The sequence below is a fragment of the Salmo salar genome, chromosome ssa28, assembly GCF_905237065.1.
Source record: "Salmo salar chromosome ssa28, Ssal_v3.1, whole genome shotgun sequence".
In the NCBI taxonomy this organism is placed as follows: domain Eukaryota; kingdom Metazoa; phylum Chordata; class Actinopteri; order Salmoniformes; family Salmonidae; genus Salmo; species Salmo salar.
Genome location: NC_059469.1, coordinates 39,524,633 through 39,551,234, shown reverse-complemented (window position 1 = coordinate 39,551,234; position 26,602 = coordinate 39,524,633). Strand labels below are relative to the sequence as shown.

Genomic DNA, 26,602 nt, shown 5'->3' with positions numbered 1-26,602 from the left:
CAAATCTTTACTAATATGTACCACACAAAACACACTGCAACGCAACGCTTCAAGGCAAACGCAGCGTTCCATTGGAAATGAATGTATTTCTGGTGAACCCAAAACGCAACGGACCGTCGGTCTGATCAAGGCGCCGATAGTCATGCATAGCTATCTGTGCTGCAGGGAGAAAGTGACAGGTCAGAGAGGAGCAGATCATGGATTTACTAAAAGGAATAAATGATTTATGATTTAGGGTTTCGGGCCGAGCCTTAAATTTGGCAGAAACCATCGGGCCTGGGTAGGGCTCTAAAGAAGAGGAAGTCACCGTTGATATAATGACCTAAGGCTGAGCAAACCGGTTTCTTACCTTGGCTGACACTCCCTCACCGCTGCTGGAATGAGGAACAAACACGTCGATAATATCCAATATTCCCTCAGTCGATATCATCTATTCTCCTGACTAGGCATGGGTCGAACTACAGCCCCTGTGCCAAATGAACACCTCAACGTACAACTGAACGGGAATAACTTAAAAAGCGCCATTTGTAAAGAAAATGGATACTACAATAAGGAACAGGTATGTAGAATGATTGGCGGGTTAGATATTTATGGAGTTTTTTCTAATGTGCAACTTAACTTAAAAATTTTTTGTGCATGAGTGTTTATCTGTGAAAATAGCGATTAAAAACCAAAAAGCAACAACAACGGTAGTTCATTGTAACAATGTAGGCTAGGTTGACCATTTTATTTTTGCATGTCACTTTGTAATATTTTGACAGTGGTTGCATGGTCAGGTTTGCATCAAACCATCTTGTGGTTGGAATCAGCTAACGTTAGCTAGTTAGCTGTAGCTACATATCTGATTTATGGCCATGTTACTTGTCTGAACAGTCAATTCACATTTATTTGCCCTCAAGTATTTAATTATTTTTATTTTTTTACGTATTTGGCATGTCTTGTCACTTGCTCCGTCGTATCCACATTGATATATATTTTCCTGGACGTTGTCTCCACCTTGGCAGTGCCATTTTAATCACCATGGTTATAAAGTCCACTTTTCTTAACCTTTTTTTTTTTTTAAATGTTAGGATCTTCCGGTCAAAGGCAACCTCTGCAGTGAAGGCCTATCCATCACCATGCACTCTTCAGGTGCACCATTCAAAACCTCAACCCTTTTAACAGCTGCTGGCTATGAAAATGCTCTGGAGGAGGCATTCGAAAGACATGTCACATATGACATTATCTTTTCCACCACTTGGACATCTCGGCTTCTCCCTTCTGCAAACACTTGAACACACAAAAGTGATCACACTGCATTGGTCTTGGGGATAAATGCTCATTGCATTGCATAAATGCTGTTAATTGCAGGTTGCTGTTAATTTAGCTTGAGTAGGGAGAGACTCCGTATCAAAATAACAGATAAACGCTGACGGGCATCAATCACTCAGGAATATCTTACATCTCTTCAACATCGACTTCCCACAATCCTCAGAAGAACCCAAAAAAAATCTAAACAAGGTCGGCCTCTCACAGGCTTCACTTTACCCAGCATTCTCTCCACCAGTTTGGATACAGTTGGACAGTATTCAGACTTTCTCCACATTTTGTTCTATTACAGCTTTATTCTAACATTGCTGAGGATTTTCATTTAATTAATCAATCTACACACAATGCCCCATAATGATGTAGCGAAAACAGATTTTTAGACATTTTTGTTCATTTATTAAAAATAAAAACAGAAATACCTTATTTACATAAGTATTCAGACCCTTTGATATGAGACTTAAAATTGAGCTCAGGTGCATCCTGTTCCCATTGATCCTCCTTGAGATGTTTCTACAACTTGATTGGAGTCCACCTGTGGTAAATTCAATTCATTAGACATGATTTGGAAAGGCACACACCTACATATATAAGGTCCCACAGTTGACAGTGCATGTCAGAGCAAAAACCAAGCCATAAGGTCGTAAAGCTCCGAAACAGGATTGTGTCGAGGCACAGATCTGGGGAAGGGTACCAAAACATTTCTGCAGCATTGAAGGTCCCCAAGAACACAGTGGCCTCCATCATTCTTAAATAGAAGTGGTTGGGAACCACCAAGACTCTTCAGTCTGGCTAAACTGAGCAATCGGGGGAGAAGGACCTTGGTCAGGGAGGTGACCAAGAACCCGATGGTAATTCTGACAGAGCTTTAGAGTTCCTCTGTGGAGATGGGAGAAACTTCCTAAAAGACAACCATCTCTGCAGCACTCCACCAATCAGGATTTTATGGTAGATTGGCCAGACAGAAGCCACTCCTTAGTAAAAGGCACATGACAGCCCGCATGGAGTTTGCCAAAAGGCACCTAAAGGACTCTCAGACCATGAGAAACAAGATTCTCTGGTCTGATGAAACCAGAATGCCAAGTGTCACGTCTGGAGGAAACCTGGCACCATCTCTACGGTGAAGCATGGTGGTGGCAGCATCTTGCTGTGAGGATGTTTTTCAGCAGCAGGGACTGGGAGACTAGTCAGGATCAAGGGAAAGATGAACTGAGCAAAGTACAGAGAGATCCTCGATGAAAACCTGCTACAGAGCGCTCACGACCTCAGACTGGGGCGAAGGTTCACCTTCCAACAGGACAACGACCCTAAGCACACAGCCAAGACAATGCAGGAGTGGGTATCGGGACAAGTCTCTGAATGTCCTTGAGTGACCCAGCCAGAGCCCGGACTTGAACCCGATCGAACATCTCGGGAGAGACCTGAAAATAGCTGTGCAGCGACGCTCCCAATCCAACCTGACAGAGCTTGAGAGGATCTGCAGAAAAGAATGGGAGAAACTCCCCAAATACAGGTGTGCCAAGCTTATAGCGTCATACCCAAGAAGACTTGAGGCTGTAATCGCTGTCAAAGGTGCTTCAACAAAGTACTGAGTAAAGGGTCTGAATACCTATGTAAATGTGATATTTAATAAATTAGCAAACATTTCTAAAAACCTGTTTATTTTGTCATTATGGGTTTATTGATGAGGGGGGGAAAAACAATTTAATAAAGTTTAGAATAAGGCTGTAACGTAACAAAAGTGGAAAAAGTCAAGGGGTCTGAATACTTTCCAAATGCACTGTATATATCAAATGGATTCGTCAGGATTGGTAAACCAATCAGCTGCTCCTCATTAACAAAAAAACATACAAGATGAGGGACATTCTCATCGACCTATGTTACTTTGCTCTGTTTTCTATTCTTTTGGACAATATTTCGATTGTCCTTCATTCCCCCACCCCCGCCATTTTGTTCACGCACACATCAGCGTCCACTTCCGCCGTCTTCTCCATCTCGACAGGGATGGGGAAACTGTCGGCCCCCTCTTCTGTAGGCCCTGCGGACTTTCTTTTTAGGAATTCAATCGGGGGGGGGGGGTCTCAATTTACTGTTAACAGTTAGAATAATAGAATTCACAAGGTGCAATTTTGAAATGTATTTGTGCATCAGCAGTCACTCAGACAGCTCACGGTTTTTAGGTTGGTAAGTTAGTCTAGCAGGCGGCTAAATACATTTGTTAGCATGGTTGAATTATTGACCGTTGTGGGTCCCATTGATCATCACTTATCATATTAAATCATATTGTTTCCGGTCCATTTCCATCCCCACGCTACACGGATATGGTTTTTAGTCGTATACGCCAATTACACACCTGGCTTAAGGGATACTGCTGCACGATGGGAATTCCATTTGTGGATAACTATCAGCTTTTACAGACCGACCAGGTCTATTTCTTCGGGACAATTTACATCTTAACAGGTATGGCTCCAGCATCCTCTCCACCAACATGTCTCTTACTCTTGCCTCATGTAGAGCCTCTGATACCTGACGTTGTGTATTTTCGGGGGTTGACTTTTGGGATTGTACGCTCCCCTATCAGACTACGTTCAATGCTCCTCTCCCAGTTTCATTAATTAGTCCCTCAATTGCAAATATGGAACAAACTACAGTTAACAACCTTTCTGCAATTCCTAGATTATTGTCCAATCACCGTATTGCGAATACTACTCACATGCGGAGAGGTATTGTTAGTAGTAATCTTGTCCCCATAAAATTGAGCTCTGTCAATAGCTCGAAAATGGTTTATTGCTCATCCAGTGCAGCTTCAGGTGCTACCTTGGATACTCCATCTGATATGAATTCCTGTATCAATGGCATTGGAATAATTCATTTGAATGCTAGAAGCCTGATACAAAAGTTGGACTTTATTGAAATGTTGGTCTCACAATCAAATGTTGACGTATTGGTTGTATCTGAATCGTGGCTGTGTGATTCTGTGCCTGATTCAGATGTCCAGTTGATTGGGTACAATATTTATAGAGCTGATAGAGTTGGTAGAGGTGGTGGTATCGCGATTTATGTAAAATGATGCTTAAATGTTTCTGTGTCCATATCAACCTCTGTCCCAAAGCAATATGAATGTCTAGTTTTAAATTTGGTACTTGGTAATAATGCTCGTTTAACTCTAGGAGGGGTATATCGCCCCCCCCCCCCTCAGCTCCTCCTTGTACTCTATGCAAATTATCTGATATACTGTCTAATTATGCAAACTCTGAATTACTGATTTTGGGAGATTTTAACCTGGATTGGCTTTCACCAGTATCCGATAAATTAAAAGACATTTGTACTGAGCTAAATCTAACTCAGCTGATAACTAAACCAACCCGTCCCAACTTTAAGAACCCAGTAAAATCTACTCTACTAGACATTATTCTAACAAACACCCCCCATAAATACACAGCCAGTGGGGTTTTTGCAAAAGATATCAGTGATCACTGCCCTATTGCTTGTATTAGAGATACCAGGCTGAAACACTCTGATCCCTGTATAATCTCTAAAAGAAATTATAAACATTTCTCACAGCAAGCTTTTACCCTTGACTTATATCACTCTGAGTTTTTATCCACTTGCTGCTTTCTGGACCCGGTTTTAGCCCTTGCTTTTTTCTCTTCTATTGTTACCTCTATGTCTGATAAACATGCCCCGCTTAAGAATCACAGAGTAAGAAACCGAACCGGTTCTTGGTTCTCTCCTGAATTGTCAGGTCTTTTCCTGCAAAAGAATCGGGCCTGGGCCTTGGCGAGTAAAACAGGTACTCCAGCTGATTGGCTGTTTTTTTTTTTAGGCAATTGAGAAATAAATGTACTGCAGCTGTCAAAAAGGCAAAATCAAATTACTTCCTTAATGCTATGACAGATTCTGCAGGAGATCCTGCAAAATTCTGGAAAACCGTTAATTCACTGAAACGGGGGAATTCTGCTGTTTCTCTTCCTAAGCAAATTACCTCAGATTCCTGTATTCTAAGTGAAAAAAATGATATTTGTGATGCTTTTAATAAGCATTTTATCTCTGCTGGTTTTTTATTTGAAAGGAAAAGTGTCCATTGTGGCACTGGCCAGTTAGTTGATTTTTCGTCTTGCTTTTCAACCGTTACTCTGAAAAATGGTAACCCTGTTTTTAGTTTCCAGAAAATAACCGAAGCAGAGGTTCTAGCTGCCCTGTGTGCCATTGATACTAAGAAATCCTTAGGCGCTGACAATTTAGACCCGTTCTTACTTAAGTGTGCTGCGCCTATCATTGCTGGTTCAGTGACACACATTTTTAATCTAACATTAAGCACAGGAAGTATCCCTACGGTGTGGAAAGCAGCTTTTGTTCCGCCATTACATAAGGGAGGTGACGGTAGTGATTTGGATAACTATCGACCCATCTCTAGGCTCCCTTGTCTGGCAAAGATCCTAGAATCTATAGTCAACAAACAGTTACAGTCTTTTCTTTCTGCTAACAGTATTCTTAGCACCAATCAATCTGGTTTTAGATCTAAACGCAGTACCACATCGGCCACTATGCTTGTTGTAAATGATATTGCAAATGCCTTAGATGATAGAAAGCACTGTGCTGCGTTGTTTGTAGATTTGTCAAAAGCTTTTGACACTGTAGACCATGCTATCCTTTTGAGTAAGCTGTCATCTATAGGAGTGGGCACTGATGCCTGCCGATGGTTTTATGACTATCTTAAAGATAGAACTCAGGCCGTCATGGTCGACGGGGTCAAGTCTGACTCCTTACAGTTACTTAAAGGGGTCCCTCAGGGTTCAATAATTGGCCCACTATTGTTCTCACTTTATATAAACAACATTGGTGATGATGTCAGATATTGTAAATTCCATTTATATGCAGATGACACAGTGATGTACTCTATTGCTCCAACTAGCGGACCAAGCTTTAATGCAGTTGGAGTCTGATTTTAGGATAATACAGGGGTCTCTTATACAGCTTAAACTTGTTTTAAACGCTAAGAAAACAAATGTCATGTTTTTTTCTAGGTCTAAACTCTCAGTTAGAAACACTTTTGTAATCACTAGCTTGGATGGTACTCAAATCAAACAGGTCTCTGCATATAAATACTTAGGGGTATGGTTAGATGATAGGCTTTCTTTTAAAAAACATGTTACTGAATTGTGAAAAAAGGTCAAATTCAAGATAGGGTTCCTTTCCAGAAACAGGGCTTGTCTGTCCTCCGTAAATAGAAAACAAATTGTGCAGGCTACTTTTCTGTCTGTTTTAGATTATGGTGATATTATCTATATGCATGCATCGGCAAACACATTAAAACCACTGGATGCTATTTATCATTGTGCACTCAGGTTTATCACGGGTGATAGTTACAAAACGCATCGCTGTATCCTATATCAACATGTGGGTTGGGCCTCTCTATCTGTGAGGCGAGAGCAACATGCTCTCTTGTTTATTTATAAAGCGTTTCTTTTAAAACTACCTCCATATATATATCATCATTAATTTCCACTAGATATACACATTTTAAAACCAGATCACAGATGTGGATTACATTAGAGACTCCTGCGGTCTCCACAGAGTTGGGTAGGACTGCCTTCAGTTCCTTTGCGCCTTATTTATGGAACAAACTGCAGATCCAACTTAAGTTAGACACTCTGGTGTCCCTTGCCCATTTCAAAAATGTTATGGAGGATCAATATGATGTTGTCTGTGATTGTTTCTGTTGAATTGTGTCTTTGTTTTGTATGTTTGAAATGTTCTTGTCTGTATGCCTAAAACTGTACATGTCAACATGTTTACACAGGGCACAGCCGTAAAAGAGATCCAGGTCTCAGTCTGTTTTCCCTGTTAAAATAAAGATTTTAAAAATAAAAAAATTAAATAAATAAACACTGCAAACATGTTCCTTCACCATATTGCAAAATGTGTAGAATTGCAGGAAATTGCCTGTAAAACTGCTATTTTCTCTCTCTATACCTCATGGCAAAATTTGTGGAATTGAATTAAATTAATTATATAAAATTGCTGAATATTCTCTCCGTCCCATGGCAAAATGTGTAGAATTGCAGCGAACTTGCTTTAAAATGTTATTTTTCTCTATGCCCCATGGCAAAAATGTACAGAAATTGCAGGTAAAACATTTTTTTTCTCTTCTTGTCTTCGCTACCACGAAGTGGGCCGCTAAAGTTTTTTCCTCGCGAGGGTACGCAGACCCACGATCCACTGAGTTTGGGTTTTTTGTGGCCCCCACTCCCATCAAAGTTGCCCATCCCTGGTCTAAAATGAGCAAACTGCCCATGCAACAGTGTAGCTTCCGTCCCTCTTCCTCGTCCCAACCTGGGCTCGAACCTGGGACCCTCTACACACATCAACAACTGACACCCCCACGAAGCATCGTTACCCATCGCGCCACAAAAGCCGCGGCCCTTGCAACGCAAGGGGAACAACCCTACTTCAAGTCTCAGAGCGAGTGACGTCACCGATTGAAACGCTATTAGCGAGCACCACCGCTAACTAGCTAGCCATTTCACATCGGTTACACAAAGTTGCCCATCCCTGGTCTAAAATGAGCAAACTGCCCACACAGGGCCATGCCAAAACGAACTCCACAAGGGACATCCCAAGGATCCCGGATTGCACAGACTGAAACTTCAACCTGGAGCCAGCTCACCCCTCATTACCATGCAGCAGTAGGAGAGCTTTAATGAAAATGGAATTATTACATTCATGTCCAGTTTGAATGAGGAGAAGCGACACTAACAACACGATTCATTCACATTGATGTGCTCATGCAGAGAGACAGCTGATAGTTGTAGTAGTGGTGGTAAATATGAATTACAGTGTAATATTCACATTGATGTCCTCATGCAGAGAGACAGCTGATAGTAGTGGTGGTGGTAAATATGAATTACAGTGTAATATTCACATTGATGTGCTCATGCAGAGAGACAGTTTATGAATTACAGTGTAATATTACACCTGAAATAGTTTTTTATTTTAATTGTGTTTTTTTTTTACACTGCGATAGGAAAAGTACTTCCAATATCTTAGTGGCACAGTTGCACACATCCAAACACACACCATTCCTGTGTTGCATACCATGAACACAGACAGCATTCCTGTCCTGCATACCATGAAGATAGACACCATTCATTCTGACAACTGCTGACTGTATATCAAGGTCATGCTGACGTAAGGCTAGGCCTGTGTACTAACAGGTGTCTCCATCCATCCTCTTCGTTCACAATAATTAGTTCGTACGGATTTATGACAAGAAATCATTGTCATGCAAGTTAATATGGCTATGCAGCGAAGGTAACCCTTCTGTCCAACAACTTCACGCTACAAAATGTTTTGAGTCCGACGGCTCGATTTCAGGGAACAGGCAGAGATTAACGCGCTCCTGCAGGTTACTGCTAGATTTCTCAAAACGCTACCAACGGGAGATTACATGATTACATGCTCCAATTACTACATGATTACATGCTCCATCTATTACATGATTACATGCTCCAACTATTACATGATTACATGCTCCAACTATTACATGATTACATGATTACATGCTCCAACTATTACATGATTACATGCTCCAACTATTACATGATTACATGCTCCAACTATTACATGATTACATGCTCCATCTATTACATGATTACATGCTCCAACTATTACATGGTTACATGCTCCAACTATTACATGGTTACATGCTCCAACTATTACATGGTTACATGCTCCAACTATTACATGGTTACATGCTCCAACTATTACATGGTTACATGCTCCAACTATTACATGGTTACATGCTCCAACTATTACATGATTACATGCTCCATCTATTACATGATTACATGCTCCATCTATTACATGATTACATGCTCCATCTATTACATGATTACATGCACCAACTATTACATGATTACATGCTCCAACTGTTACATGCTCCAACTATTACATGATTACATGCTCCAACTATTACATGATTACATGCACCAACTATTACATGATTACATGCACCAACTATTACATGCTCCAACTAATACATGATTACATGCTCCAACTATTACATGCTCCAACTATTACATGATTACATGCTCCAACTAATACATGATTACATGCTCCAACTATTACATGCTCCAACTATTACATGATTACATGCACCAACTATTACATGATTACATGCACCAACTATTACATGATTACATGCTCCAACTGTTACATGATTACAAGCTCCAACTATTACATGATTACATGCTCCAACTATTACAGTAATTATGATCCAAACAGATGATCTAGATTCTCTACTCCCGCCCCCAATGAAATATCGACCTGTCAGGAGCATCGGAAACCATAAAGCTGATGAATGTAAAATACTTATTTGAGTATTTAAGAATATGGAAGTAGTTGTCACGTCCTGACCATAGTAAGATGTTATTTTCTATAGTAGAGTAGGTCAGGGCGTGACAGGGGGTGTTTTGTGTTTTTCTATGTGTTGTATTTCTATGTTTTTTTGGGGGGGATGATCTCCAATTAGAGGCAGCTGATCCTCGTTGTCTCTAATTGGAGATCATACTTAAGTAGGGTTTTTTTCCACCTGGGTTTGTGGGTAGTTGTGTTCTGTTTAGTTTTCTGTACTTGACAGAACTGTTGGCCGTTTGTTTGTTATTTTTTCTTTAGTGTTCTGAGTTAAAATAAATGTTCATCATGAGTAGAGGTCGACCGATTTTTATGATTTTAGTTATCTTGGACATTAGTTATCTTGTTATTATTCAAGACCTTCTGCTCCATTCAACTCCTCCCATCGATCTCTTAACACCATCTACATTTTTTTACCATATTTTTCAACTGTTGTTTCTGTGTTGTTACCCTGACTGTTCTTTTTCCTCTTAGAAAAACAGCACAGAAAATGGTGCTGGGCCCCGCTCCTGTCAGAAGAGGTTTCAGAGACCAGAATCCTTTGAGCAGGCTCCCATGTACGTAGCCGTGATGACATACCTGGGGTTCGGCATCGTCACACTATTTGGGTATTTCAGAGACTTCCTCAGAGCAGTGGGCCTGGAGAAATGCCACATCGCCAAAGAGAGAGAGGAACAGAAGGTGAGTGTGTGTACAGTGCATTCGAAAAGTATTCAGACCCCCTTGACTTTTCCATATTTTGTTACGTTACAGCCTTATTCTAAAATGGATTAAATTGTTTTTTTCCCCTCATCAATCTACACACAATACCCCATAATGACAAAGCAAAAACTTTTTTTATTTTTGGAAATGTATAAAATATAAATAAAAGGAAATATCAAGTTTTGGATGTATTCAGACCCTTTACTCAGTACTTTGTTGAAGCCCCTTTGGCAGCGATTACAGCCTCAAGTCTTCTTGTGTTTGACTCTACAAGCTGGGCACATCTGTATTTGGGGAGTTTCTCCCATTCTTCTCAGCAGATCCTCTCAAGCTCTGTCAGGTTGGATGGGGAGCGTCGCTGCACAGCTATTTTCAGGTCTCTCCAGAGATGTTTGATCGGGTTCAAGTTCTGGCTGGGCCACTCAAGGACATTCAGAGACTTGTCCCGAAGCCACTCCAGCGTTGTCTTGGCTGTGTGTTTAGGGTCGTTGGCCTGTTGGAAGGTGAACCTTTGCCCCAGTCTGAGGTCCTGTGCGCTCTGGAGCAGGTTTTCATCAAGGGTCTCTCTGTACTTTTGCTCAGTTCATCTTTTCCTCGATCCTGACTAGTCTCCCAGTCCCTGCAGCTGAAAAACATCCCCACAGAATGATGCTGCCACCACCACGCTTCACCGTGGGGATGGTGCCAAGTTTCCTCCAGACGTGACACTTGGCATTCAGGCCAATGGGTTCAATCTTGGTTTCATCAGACCAGAGAATCTTGTTTCTCATGGTCTGAGAGACTTTTGGTGTCTTTTGGCAAACTCCAAGCAGGCTGTAGTGTCTTTTACTGAGGAGTGGCTTCCGTCTGGCCACTCTACCATAAAGGCCTGGTTGGTGGAGTGCTGCAGAGATGGTTGTTCTTCTGGAAGGTTCTCCCATCTCCACAGAGGAACTCTGGAGCTCTGTCAGAGTGACCATTGGGTTCTTGTTCACCTATCTGACCAAGGCCCTTCTCCCCCGATTGCTCAGTTTGGCCGGGCGGCCAGCTCTAGGAAGACTCTTGGTGGTTCCAAACTTCTTCCATTTAAGAATGATGGAGGACACTGTGTTCTTGGGGACCTTCAATGCTGCAGACATTTGGTGGTACCCTCCCCAGATCTGTGCCTCGACACAATCCTGTCTCGTAGCTCTATATTCAACTCCTTCGACCTCATGGCTTGGTTATTTGTTCTGACATACACTGTCAACTGTGGGTGCTTATATAGACAGGTGTGTGCCTTTCCAAATCAACTGTCCAAATAATTGAGTTTACGGCAGGTGGATTTCAATCAAGTTGTAGAAACATCAAGGATGGTCAATTGAAACAGGATGCACCTGAGCTCACTTTCGAAACCCATAGCAAAGGGTCTAAATACTTATACTTATGAAAATAACGTTTTTCTGTTTTGCTAAAATGTCTAAAACCTGTTTTTGCTTTGTCATTGTGGGGTATTGTGTGTAGATTGATGAGGGATAGACACAGAGATTGAAATACCTGACGCTTTAGCTAAAGCGTCAGGCATTTCAATCACTGTGTCTATCCTGTCGTCGGGAAGTTGGTATTGAACGAGATTGTCTGTGGATAATCGCCCCCTCTGGTACCTTAACAAAAACATTCTGGTTGGGGAGGTTCAATTGGGTGGTTGAGTCATGGCTCTCGTAAGTCATAGTGGCGGACGCGAACGGTGTGTTAACCAACCATCGATTCCCTACAACCTCCACTTGTTGTGTCCCTGTCGTGGTTGTAGTAGCTGAGGTCAATATGTCGTGCACCATTGAGAGGGGCACTAGATATGAGGGGATTCTATTCATGGCCAAGTGGTCCATAGAAGAGCTAACTTCACGGAGAAAATCCTCCAATAACAATTGGACATGGGTATAGTCATGGTTCATGACCTCTACTAGCTTTCCTACAGTCAGAAGGGTTTTGTTCAGGAAAGTAGTGTGTGTGTGTGTTTACCACCAGAATAGTGTCCTGGAGAGACTTTCCCACATGTTGCAACCTAAGGGCCTGTGCCTTCATCTGCTGCTGGATACGTGGCATCTTCTCTCCCTAACATTTCTCTTGACTGTGGCTAGACTGACTGCGTTGACGGCAGTGGTACCTAGGGCAAATAGTGACCCTACGGCTGCCCCTATCGATAGTAGCGCCCCGACGAATCGTTTTTTCTTGCGTGGGCTCTGCTAGTTCTGACTGGGTGACTGTGAACTTTTGGAGTTAGGCCAACATATGGGCAGTGTCTAGCTGGGCGTGCTTAACTGCCTGGATGGTCCAGCCAGCCCCGGCCCAACTCAAATGCGCCGCAGGTGAAATGTGTTGGTGGTTCACGTTCTCTGCATCTAGGCGTACGTACACCCTCTGTGTGTGTACTCTGCAGTTAGTTATGAGGAGTCCTGGATCATCGTGGAGAACGATTCCCGTAGGGGGTCCGCTCGTGATTACATCTGCTGGGTTGGTTTTGACCACCAGGGCGCAAAGTGTCAGGATCATCCAAAGGAACTCCATCCTACAGAAACGCATAATCAGAGATATTGTTTGATTATTTCAGTTATTTGCTTTTGTAAAACGGAAAATGTTTTGATGACAATTTTTCTGATTTTCCTATTTTGGACAGCAACAGCTCGGGACAATATCAATAGTGACAACACGTCTATCTTGTAGCTGGGAAGAGAATAAAATAAAATAAAATATATTAGGTGAAATGTACTGATCTCCTGGAAGGGATCAGCTGAGGGTACTTAAGAATTTTCTTAGTACCACTTAGTACCACTGACTTGCTAGGTTTCTGTCTATTCGGTGCTAGCTGGCACCCCTTCTATTCCCATGGGGGGAGTGTACAACTTGATCTGGTTCCTGTGGACCCACTTTTAATGTAGTGTTTTGTCGCCCTTTGCTGATTCTGATTTGATAAGCTACAGGTGACAGCTTCACCACAATCTCGTGTGGCCCCGTCCAGTGTGGCAGGAACTTTGTCGCGACGCCTGCGGGTTTGGTGTATATGTAGTACCACACTGTCATGACATGGCCCTTTCTGGGTATAGAGCGTGGCATCCCCCTCTCTCCCTCCTACACCCAGGTTATGTTATCTCAGGTCGTAAATTCCTGGAGGACACTCTCCTGGCCATACAGAAAGAGACACATAGAGAGAACAAAGGAACTTCTTCTACATCACAGAATTTGAGAACTGAACAATATCGATGTTTTGGAGAATGTGTAAATGGTCGGTGGAGAAGCCAGCTACAACCCGGTCCGTTTTGTTTCAGGTTTGTGACCTCATGAAAAACAATAGAGCCACATTACCATCACTCTGTTTATACAGGTGCCTCCATTATGAGGTTTGCGTCTAATTATTGTATAAAATGAATGAGTAAAGATGAAACCGAGGGAGCAAAGGTTTGACTTTACACCACAAACACCTCAGTATAATCCAAGGTTGTAATGGTTGTTGAATTCCTAACCATACCACGTGGAGCATTGGCTACACGGGTGGAAATGGTTCAACTGCGACTATTGATCCTGACAGAATGAGAGCAAATCTTAGATACTAATTACTAGACTGCAGCTAGAAATTATGTCAACCTGGATTGCGAAGACCGACAACCGCCGAAACATCTATGCTATAAGAACATTTCTGAAGGGTACTCTGAAGTATCCATTCTAACCACGAAAGACTTCAGGAAAGCAGAGAGATGCGCAGATTAACTTTCCAACAGAAAGACGGACGATTCCAACAGAGATCACCACGACACACTGAGCGTAAATATATATATATAGATTGCAATTATTCCCAAATGAATGAGCGTTTATGTGCAAAGGATGAGCATTTCAATTAATAGAATTATCAACTGTGTAGTGATTCTTTTGCACCCTTCTCAGTTTACACCCACTTCCCTATATTCACCAAGCCGTCATATCGGCTTAGCCCACTAGGGAACCGTCCCTATCATTTCCTTGTAACCATTTCTGTTTGTTTGTTTATGCATTTCTGTGATTAGTTAGTTAGTAAATAAATTATTAAGACAATTGGTGTATTGATGATTCATAGTGAAGACTGGGTTCATGCAGATATCCAACAATATACGACGTTTGGAATGAGACTAACGTGAGGTAAAGAATAATTCATTCATTTGAAGACTAATTGATCAAATATTAAAATATCTGAAGAGTTATATTAGGAAAATTATAACTTTGTAATCTGAATATTTTCCTTGGTGCCCCAACTTCCTAGTTAATTAAATTTACATGATTTGTTTAATCACGTAATAATAATTACAGAGATTTGATAAAATAAGTCTTCAATTTAATGATGCCAAAGACACAACAACACCTTTTCCCCGACCTCAAACACCTGGTGTGAGGCGTTTTTGTTGTAATAGGTCTTGTCACCTTCTGCACTTCTCTCCAACTTTCCTTGCGCATACGCAAAGGTAGTTTGGAGATGGTTTCGCAAGTCCGTCACGTATTGATGAGCCGTGTAGGCGGTGGCTGCGGCGACATCTCCCGGTTGGTACAGGAGATGCAGTGGAAGCATTATTTGCCGGCCCGTCATCATCTCGAAGGGTGTATATTCCCGTAGACCTGCTGCGTGTGGCTCTGATCGCCATCAGTACCAATGGGAGTTTGAGGTCCCAATCTTTGTGGCCACATATTTCCTCAGGATTCTGATGGTTGTCTGGTTGCTCCATTCTTAGGGTGGTGCGTTATGTGGAGTTTAGTTTTGACTCCACAGTTCAGTCATTACAGCTGCCGAAAAGTGGGTTCCTCTGTCGCTGTCCACAGTTTCTCCTGGCAGGCCGAAACGACTGAAAACGTGGTTGAGCCATGGTTTCTGCGTCATTGGTTGCGAGCAGGCACTCCACCCACTTTGTGAATGCGCAAGTCACTGTAAGTAAGACACACAAGGGTGTGTCTTACTCCAGTGGTAAGACACACCCTTGCGTGTGGCTTGGAGGGTTGAAACTGGCAGCAAACTAGACACCCCCTCACGTATTGTGCCACGTCTTGTTCCACGTGAGGCCAGTTTATCACCTTTCGCAATGTTTCACATGTAGCCTTGACCCCTCTATGGCCTCCACATGGCTCGTTGTGAGCATGGATATCATTATCCCCCTCTGTGTTTTAGGAACCACCCACCTTCGTGTGGCGTCGGTTTCTGAAACATAAACCAGTAGGTCATCGACAAGTGTGAGGTGCTGTTTTAGTTGCGTACAGCGAAACCAAGTCGTGTGAACCTGCCAAAGCCAGTTCGGGCACTGGGTGGTTGACAGGATCAGACAGGAAAGCCATCAAAGTGGCGATGGACTCATCTTGGTGTTGCATTGCTACCAGGTCACCGTTCAGGAATGAATGCGTTAGCGACACATTATGTTCTCGTGAAGACGTTTCCCTCGGTGTTACATGGCTATGCGTTACCGCAGACACCATGGCCTCTGATTTTTGTGTCTCGAGCATCGAACACCCAAGGAGTGCTGTGAATTCCACCAGATTTCGCCATTCTGTCGGCATGGTCGTTGCCAAGTTTGTCTCGACCAGGTGATTTGGAGTGTCCCTTCACTTTCTTCCAATACAGCTGTATGTTGTGTTTGGCGATGCGGTCATCGCAAGCTAGAATGAGCTCTTTGTTTTTCACTTTTTTGCCACTTGAAGTAGTCATGTGCTTTTGTTTCCAAAACAGTAAGTGGCATAAGAAGGTGAGTCTGGCATAGTCTGAGTCAGTGCAGATTGCGAGTTCTGACAAGTCAGGTTTCACCGCCGTTTGCAGTGTGATAAGCATCCCAGCCACTTCTGCGAACTGGCTGGTCTGGTTGCCTAGCTGTAGTTGAAGCGGTCTGCACGGAATGTCGTTGTGCCATACCAATCCCACACCGGCTTGCAAGTGATCTAGATGATGGTAAAAATAGCCATCAACAAATGCCATCGGCATGCCAAGACACACATTCTCTTTTGAAGTAGTGATGGTTCGAAGGCGGAGCAATGTTACGCAGGTGTGATTCTAGGTCGGGTTTCATCGTCACCACAGCGTTGACACACAGCTCTAAAATCGAGCTGTCTGGGCTCTTAAAAAGCGGTGCTTGCAAACTCTCGATATCGACAAACCAGCGTGGGCAGTTGGGCCCAAGTCGTTGATGAAGTTGGGAGACATGTTTGACAGAAACAGTTGTTTGAATGGTAATAGGTCTTTCATTCCTGTTTCAGTGAGCATGCCAAAGTAAGCTGTACGCAGCCTTTTGATTGTAGGCGTGTGGGTGTTCATTTCGAGCTCGTTTGATATTGTTAGCCAACGAGCTGTCATGTTTGCGAGTCGTAGAACCACTGAAATATATTTTAAAAACCGTGGCAAGTTTAGCGTAGTCGTTTTGCACGTGTTGCTCTTGTAGACGGATGAACCTTGTCACGTGTCTGTTGGACGTTCGCTTCAGCAGGTAGAGCCTGTCGGCATTATTAGCATTTGGGTAGCCACCCAAGGCATCCTCTGTCTGCTAAGAATGTCTGTGTCGTTTGGCTTCCCTGGAACGGGGTCAAAGAGGCCAACGTTTTTGGGACCAGGTTATTTCTATAACTGAAGTTGGACAATTCTCTGCTCTGGGGTTTCCCCCTCTATGTTGTTTATGTCCACTTTATTTAAATAAATATTAGTTATTGTTTCAGGAACTAATGTTAAATCTGAAAGGAATTGGAATTTTAGCAGGATCCCTATTAGCTGACGCCATGACGTCTTCCTGTGGTCAAACACAGAACTAAAAAGATATTGCAGACATTTACACTTTACATTAAAGACATTGCAGACAATTACACTTTACATTAAAGACATTACAGACAATTACACTTTACATTAAAGACATTGCAGACAATTACACTTTACATTAAAGACATTGCAGACAATTACACTTTACATTACAGACAATTACACTTTACATTAAAGACATTACAGACAATTACACTTTACATTAAAGACATTGCAGACAATTACACTTTACATTAAAGACATTACAGACAATTACACTTTACATTAAAGACATTACAGACAATTACACTTTACATTAAAGACATTACAGACAATTACACTTTACATTAAAGACATTGCAGACAATTACACTTTACATTAAAGACATTGCAGACAATTACACTTTACATTAAAGACATTGCAGACAATTACACTTTACATTAAAGACATTACAGACAATTACACTTTACATTAAAGACATTACAGACAATTACACTTTACATTAAAGACATTGCAGACAATTACACTTTACATTAAAGACATTACAGACAATTACACTTTACATTAAAGACATTGCAGACAATTACACTTTACATTAAAGACATTACAGACAATTACACTTTACATTAAAGACATTGCAGACAATTACACTTTACATTAAAGACATTGCAGACAATTACACTTTACATTAAAGACATTGCAGACAATTACACTTTACATTAAAGACATTGCAGACAATTACACTTTACATTAAAGACATTACAGACAATTACACTTTACATTAAAGACATTACAGACAATTACACTTTACATTAAAGACATTGCAGACAATTACACTTTACATTAAAGACATTGCAGACAATTACACTTTACATTAAAGACATTGCAGACAATTACACTTTACATTAAAGACATTGCAGACAATTACACTTTACATTAAAGACATTACAGACAATTACACTTTACATTAAAGACATTACAGACAATTACACTTTACATTAAAGACATTACAGACAATTACACTTTACATTAAAGACATTGCAGACAATTACACTTTACATTAAAGACATTGCAGACAATTACACTTTACATTAAAGACATTACAGACAATTACACTTTACATTAAAGACATTGCAGACAATTACACTTTACATTAAAGACATTGCAGACAATTACACTTTACATTACAGACAATTACACTTTACATTAAAGACATTACAGACAATTACACTTTACATTAAAGACATTGCAGACAATTACACTTTACATTAAAGACATTACAGACAATTACACTTTACATTAAAGACATTACAGACAATTACACTTTACATTAAAGACATTACAGACAATTACACTTTACATTAAAGACATTGCAGACAATTACACTTTACATTAAAGACATTGCAGACAATTACACTTTACATTAAAGACATTGCAGACAATTACACTTTACATTAAAGACATTACAGACAATTACACTTTACATTAAAGACATTACAGACAATTACACTTTACATTAAAGACATTGCAGACAATTACACTTTACATTAAAGACATTACAGACAATTACACTTTACATTAAAGACATTGCAGACAATTACACTTTACATTAAAGACATTACAGACAATTACACTTTACATTAAAGACATTGCAGACAATTACACTTTACATTAAAGACATTGCAGACAATTACACTTTACATTAAAGACATTGCAGACAATTACACTTTACATTAAAGACATTGCAGACAATTACACTTTACATTAAAGACATTACAGACAATTACACTTTACATTAAAGACATTACAGACAATTACACTTTACATTAAAGACATTGCAGACAATTACACTTTACATTAAAGACATTGCAGACAATTACACTTTACATTAAAGACATTGCAGACAATTACACTTTACATTAAAGACATTGCAGACAATTACACTTTACATTAAAGACATTACAGACAATTACACTTTACATTAAAGACATTACAGACAATTACACTTTACATTAAAGACATTACAGACAATTACACTTTACATTAAAGACATTGCAGACAATTACACTTTACATTAAAGACATTGCAGACAATTACACTTTACATTAAAGACATTACAGACAATTACACTTTACATTAAAGACATTGCAGACAATTACACTTTACATTAAAGACATTGCAGACAATTACACTTTACATTAAAGACATTACAGACAATTACACTTTACATTAAAGACATTACAGACAATTACACTTTACATTAAAGACATTACAGACAATTACACTTTACATTAAAGACATTACAGACAATTACACTTTACATTAAAGACATTGCAGACAATTACACTTTACATTAAAGACATTGCAGACAATTACACTTTACATTAAAGACATTGCAGACAATTACACTTTACATTAAAGACATTACAGACAATTACACTTTACATTAAAGACATTACAGACAATTACACTTTACATTAAAGACATTGCAGACAATTACACTTTACATTAAAGACATTGCAGACAATTACACTTTACATTAAAGACATTGCAGACAATTACACTTTACATTAAAGACATTGCAGACAATTACACTTTACATTAAAGACATTGCAGACAATTACACTTTACATTAAAGACATTGCAGACAATTACACTTTACATTAAAGACATTACAGACAATTACACTTTACATTAAAGACATTACAGACAATTACACTTTACATTAAAGACATTACAAATATTTGAAAAATAACAAGGAACAAAGAGACATCACAGACAGTTAAAAAGCCTGACAGGTAAACACATTTAACATTTCAGTATGTTCTCTGGAATTAGTGTCTGACCAGGAACAGTTCCATTTTCCTTTTTTGTTTGTATTTTAATAAAAGCTATTGAGTGTCTGTGGGTGACAGCGAGGACACGGAGTGAGGCCGCTCGATTAATCGAAATTGCGATATTGACATTTTTTAAATGCCACTGTAGCCGTCTGTATCGCCCTTTTTTATAAATGTTTTAAAAACTTCTGAATTATTGATTCTTTTGACTGCTTCCCAATCCCACACACGCCAAGCCCCGCCCCTTGTCACTCAAACAGGCAGTTCCTTCTGCTCCAGCTTTACTCTGCATGCACTGAACAAACAGTCCAGCTTTACTCTGCATGCATTGACCAAACAGTCCAGCTTTACTCTGCATGCACTGACCAAACAGTCCAGCTTTACTCTGCATGCATTGACCAAGCAACAGCTTTACTCTGCATGCACTGACCAAACAACAGCTTTACTCTGCATGCATTGACCAAGCAACAGCTTTACTCTGCATGCACTGACCAAACAACAGCTTTACTCTGCATGCATTGAACAAACAGTCCAGCTTTACTCTGCATGCACTGACCAAACAACAGCTTTACTCTGCATGCATTGAACAAACAACAGCTTTACTCTGCATGCATCGACCAAACAACAGCTTTACTCTGCATGCATTGACCAAACAACAGCCCAGCTTTACTCTGCATGCATTGACCAAACAACAGCTCCAGCTTTACTCTGCATGCATTGACCAAACAACAGCCCAGCTTTACTCTGCATGCATTGACCAAACAACAGCCCCAGCTTTACTCTGCATGCATTGACCAAACAACAGTCCAGCTTTACTCTGCATGCACTGACCAAACAACAGTCCAGCTTTACTCTGCATGCACTGACCAAACATCCAGCTTTACTCTGCATGCATTGACCAAACAACAGCCCCAGCTTTACTCTGCATGCATTGACCAAACAACAGTCCAGCTTTACTCTGCATGCACTGACCAAACAACAGCCCAGCTTTACTCTGCATGCATTGACCAAACAACAGCTTTACTCTGCATGCACTGACCAAACAACAGCTTTACTCTGCATGCACTGACCAAACAACAGCTTTACTCTGCATGCATTGACCAAGCAACAGCCCAGCTTTACTCTGCATGCATTGACCAAGCAACAGTCCAGCTTTACTCTGCATGCATTGACCAAACAACAGCTTTACTCTGCATGCATTGACCAAACAACAGCTTTACTCTGCATGCATTGACCAAACAACAGCTTTACTCTGCATGCATTGACCAAACAACAGCTTTACTCTGCATGCATTGACCAAACAACAGCTTTACTCTGCATGCACTGACCAAACAACAGCTTTACTCTGCATGCATTGACCAAGCAACAGTCCAGCTTTACTCTGCATGCATTGACCAAACAACAGCCCAGCTTTACTCTGCATGCATTGACCAAGCAACAGTCCAGCTTTACTCTGCATGCATTGACCAAGCAACAGTCCAGCTTTACTCTGCATGCATTGACCAAACAACAGCTTTACTCTGCATGCATTGACCAAGCAACAGTCCAGCTTTACTCTGCATGCATTGACCAAACAACAGCTTTACTCTGCATGCATTGACCAAACAACAGCTTTACTCTGCATGCATTGACCAAACAACAGCTTTACTCTGCATGCACTGACCAAACAACAGCCCAGCTTTACTCTGCATGCATTGACCAAACAGCATGCAGTCAAGATTGTTCCAAACAAGAACGACACAGCTTTCCACTTTGCTTCGTAATATACTGTATATACTGAACAAAAATATAAACGCAACATGCAACAATTTCAGCGATTTTACTGAGTTACATTTCATATACGGAAATCAGTCAATTGAAATAAATGTGTTATGCCCTAATCTATGGATTTCACATGACTGGGCAGGGGCACAGCCATGGATGGGCCTGGGAGGGCATAGGCCCACCCACTGGGGAGCCAGGCCCAGCCAATAAGAATGACTTTTTCCCCACAAGGGCTTTATTACAGACAGAAATACTCCTCAGTTTCATCAGCTGTCTGGGTGGCTGGTCTCGGACAATCCTTCAGGAGAAGAACCCAGATGGGGAGGTCTTGGGCTGGCGTGGTTACACGTGGTCTGCAGTTGTGAGGCCGGTTGGACGAACTTGCCAAATTCTCTAAAACAACGTTGGAGGCGGCTTATGGTAGAGACATTAACATTCAATTCTCTGGCAACAGCTCTATTGGACATTCATGAGGTCAGCATACCAATTGCACGTTCCATCAAAACTTGAGACATTTGTGGCATTGTGTTGTGTGACAAAACGGCACATTTTAGAGTGAGCTTTTATTGTCCCCAGCACAAGGTGCATCTGTGCAATGATCATTCTGTTTAATCAGCTTCTTGATATGCCACACCTGTCAGGTGGATGGATTATCTTGGCATAGGAGAAATGCTCACTAACGGGGAAGTAAATCCACGTTTTCTATATTATACTATCCGTTTGTTGTTTTCAGTGGTGGAGTATATCAGCATTGTTTGCAACAGCTTGTTCTTAATCTGACAGGAAAATAAAAATAATATTCTACAACATTTGTCTGAATGTAGCTACCTATCTAATTAGGGTCCCCTGTGAAACACTGACAAACACTTTGGTTCTTACTCTGTCACAACAATCTCCCTTAGTTTTTATTTTTATTTTTATTTGAATTTTTTATCATGCCAAACAAAACTGCATTCCAAGTGCCCTCTATATTCCAACCATATAATTATAATGATCCTATTTCTATGATTCCAACAGTTTACCCAAGTGTTCTGATCTATAATTGCAAGTAAAATCGCAATATTTGGCCGATGTCATGCAGCCCTAACATAGAGGACTAAGGTCAAATACGGGGTGCTTATATTTGTCCTGTTTCACTGCATGTACAAGTGGGTAACCTGTACAAGTGGGTAAACATAATGTGTGTGTGAATTGGAAATGTGTTTTATGCATATCCCAACTCCCCCTGAGACACCCTCGGAGAGTGGGGTGTCGTGTCTGTGACTATCATTAAATGTGAAGACTGTTTGTTTATTTTATCAAATCAATTCTCTGTGTTATTATTATTATTATTATTATTATTATTATTATTACATGATTAAACTAATCATGAAAACTTTAACTAGGAAGTGGGGGCACCACGGGAAAATGTTTAGAGTCTCTATTTTCCCCAATCGGCTCTTCAGATATTTTCATATCTTATCGAGTACGGTCTGGTATTAATGTATTATTATTACCTCATCAGTTCTCGTTACTGAACGTCGCAAACCCTTGGATATCTGCACGAACCCTAGCCTAAATCATGAATCAGCAATATACAAGATACAAACTGGTTTAATTATTTATTTACTAACTAATCAAGTCACAGAAATACATAAACACACACAATTAGTTCATACATGGGGTATTACATGATACAAAGAAAAAGTCCCTAGAGGACGAAACTGATATTGGTAGACAAAGGAAAGGGGGTGGGGACCACTCAGTAGCAGGGGACTCATAGCTAACAACTACACTCATAGAAATTGCTAATACTTTGAATATGAACAACCGCTCATTCGAAAATAAATTACACTCTCTCTGTGGTCGCCGGTCCATCTGCTGGAGAAAGTTGACAGAAAAGTGTCTGGTTGTGTTTCTAATGGATATGTCAGGCGTACCCATGTCATCTCATAGAATAGATGTTTCGGCGGTTGTCGGTATTCTTCGTCCTAGGCTACGTACATTTCTAGCTGCAGACTGAAAAGGCCTCATCTAAGATTTGTTCCTTCTGTTTTAGAGTTGAACCATTTCTAGCCGTGTAGCCAACGCTACACGCTGTCTGGTCTCCGTGGCCTATAGAGTTATAGTGCTTAACCATTTCACATGTCCAATGGCCTATAGAATTGTAGCCATTCCAATGTGGGCACTCTGTCCTGGCGTTCTCTGACTTAATGTACATTTTGTAGGAAGTGGTTTTATACTCTGTGGAAAAAGGGGGCGATTTCTATGACGCCTGATGTAATGTCTGGCCTCACGGGGGTTGTGGCCACTGACTTGTTAACATTTTACATCTTAACCAGTATCTCGTTTTTAGAAGGCCAACATCACATTTACATCTTTTAACAAATAGTTTCATATATAATAATTTCACCCAACACCTAGATGTGAATCTGATAATTGAAAAGTATACACAAACAGAGATACAGTAATGTGGGTTTCCTGTCTTTCATGAGAATGAAACACACTTGTCATGACTGCCCCTTGTGGTCCACGGACCACTCCCACATTCTCAAAAATATAAATATTGTTTAATTATTCAAACTTTTGATGTCCAAGCTTCTCTCTGTGTTCCACAGTTTACATTCCAATTTCGAAAACCACAGAGCATAGGGGCAGCGTATTCTAATACCCAACCTTAAAACAGTAGACTTCCCGCTCTCCCCCTCTACGAGAGAGAGCACGCTGTAGATCGGACCCACTGTAACCTGATCCTTAAGATCGTCACAGGAGAGCCAGGGATCAGCCATTATTGACGGTGACCCTGGAGCAATTTGGGTTAAGTGCCTTGCTCAAGGCCAGATCACCAGATTTTTCACCTTGTCGGATTGGGGATTCGAATTAGGGTCATTGGGAGTACTGGCCCGACGCTCTAACCGCTAGGCTACCTGCCCAGCCCTCTAACCGCTAGGCTACCTGCCCAGCCCTCTAACCGCTAGGCTACCTGCCCAGCCCTCTAACCGCTAGGCTACCTGCCCAGCCCTCTAACCGCTAGGCTACCTGCCCAGCGCTCTAACCGCTAGGCTACCTGCCCAACCCTCTAACCGCTAGGCTACCTGCCCAGCCCTCTAACCGCTAGGCTACCTGCCCAGCGCTCTAACCGCTAGGCTACCTGCCCAGCGCTCTAACCGCTAGGCTACCTGCCCAACGCTCTAACCGCTAGGCTACCTGCCCAGCGCTCTAACCGCTAGGCTACCTGCCCAGCGCTCTAACCGCTAGGCTACATGCTGTGGTTGATCTGATGTTAATGAACTGTGGAGTGCTCTGCTCCTCAGAGGTAGAACTAATGATCTCCATCATGGAAAATATACCAATAATAATTCCCAGCCCTAAAGGGTACGCAACAACACATCCGCCACACTGAACCTCAACCCAGTGCTTAGTCCCTTCCTCTACTCCCTTGCCATCCAGGACCTCTATACCAGGCGGTGTCAGAGGAAGGCCATGAAAAAAAAAAGGACTCCAACCACCCAAGTCATAGACTGTTCTGTCTGCTACCACATGGCAAGCGGTACCGATTCACCAAGTCTGGAACCAACAGGACCCTGAACAGCTTCTAACCCCAACCCATATGACTACTAAATAGTTAATCTATGTTGCTATTTGGTTTACTATTTAACCATCTGCATTAACCCTTTTTGCGTTTAAACTTTTCTGACTCATCACATACACTGCTGTTACTGTTCATTATCCTGTTGCCTAGTCACTTTATTCCTAGTTATATATACTGTACATATCTACTTAAATTACCTGGTACCCCTGCACATTGACTTGGTACGGGTCCCCTGTGTATATAGCCATGTTATTACCTGGTACTTCCTGTATATAGCCATGTTATTACCTGGTACTTCCTGTATATAGCCAAGTTACCATTACTCATTGTGTATTTATTATTACTTTTTATTATTAGGTGTTATTATATTTATCAATTTTCTTCCTCTCAGCAATGTTTTATTAAATGAATAAAATTAGCCCTTTTTCTCCCCAATTTCATGATCTCCAATTGGTAGTTAGTTTTGTCCCATCGCTGCAACTCCTATACGGACTGGGGAGGCGAAACACGACACCGCCAAGCAGCACTGCTTCTTGACACACCGCTCGCTTAACCCGGATGCCATCTGCACCAATGTGTCTGAGGAAAGACCGTACACCTTGCGACCATGTGCATGCTTCTGACACGGGACAAGGACAAATCCTCCCCTAACCCGGATAACGCTGGGCCAATTGTGCACCTCGTCATGGGCCTCCCAGTCGCGGCCAGCTGCGACACAGCCCAGGATCGCACCCGAGTCTGTAGTGACGCCTCAAACACTGCGATGCAGTGCCTTAGACCGCTGTGCCACTCGGGAGGCCCCTCTCTGCATTTTTGTCAAATAAAATGGTATTGGATATGAGTAGTGCACTGCACCACCACTCTCTAAGTACCTAATCATACTTAGCGACATAAAAACCATGTAGTAATCACGCTGTGCTGTGATAATAAACCTGTTTCAATATGTGTCCGCAGGATTTTGTCCCCCTGTATCAAGACTTTGAGAACTTCTACACCCGTAACCTGTACATGAGAGTAAGAGACAACTGGAACAGACCTATCTGCAGTCTACCTGGCCCTGTGTTTGACGTGATGGAGAGGGTGTCCCCAGATTACAACTGGACATTCAGGTACGGGCACTTAATTCACCTTGAATCCCAAATAGACCCCTACTGCATAGGCACTTGTAGATCTGAGATGACGTATACGTACGTGGCAGCAATATGGTGTTAGCTACATGGTGCCTTCTGAAAGATGTATATGGTGGTAGCTGTATTAGCTACA

At 41.4% G+C, this 26,602-nt stretch overlaps 1 protein-coding gene across 1 annotated transcript in view; it reads left to right on the top strand.

The window, feature by feature from the left end:
* The first annotated feature begins 234 nt into the window (after window positions 1-234).
* The window catches only part of LOC106591118 (serine palmitoyltransferase 3), a 103,934-nt gene continuing 77,566 nt past the window's right edge, over window positions 235-26,602 (top strand). Inside the window, exons 1-3 of the mRNA XM_045710244.1 lie at window positions 235-559; window positions 10,195-10,401; window positions 26,294-26,448. Of these exons, the coding sequence (XP_045566200.1) occupies window positions 449-559; window positions 10,195-10,401; window positions 26,294-26,448 (473 nt within the window). The 5' untranslated portion in view covers window positions 235-448. The remainder of the gene's footprint in view (window positions 560-10,194; window positions 10,402-26,293; window positions 26,449-26,602) is intronic.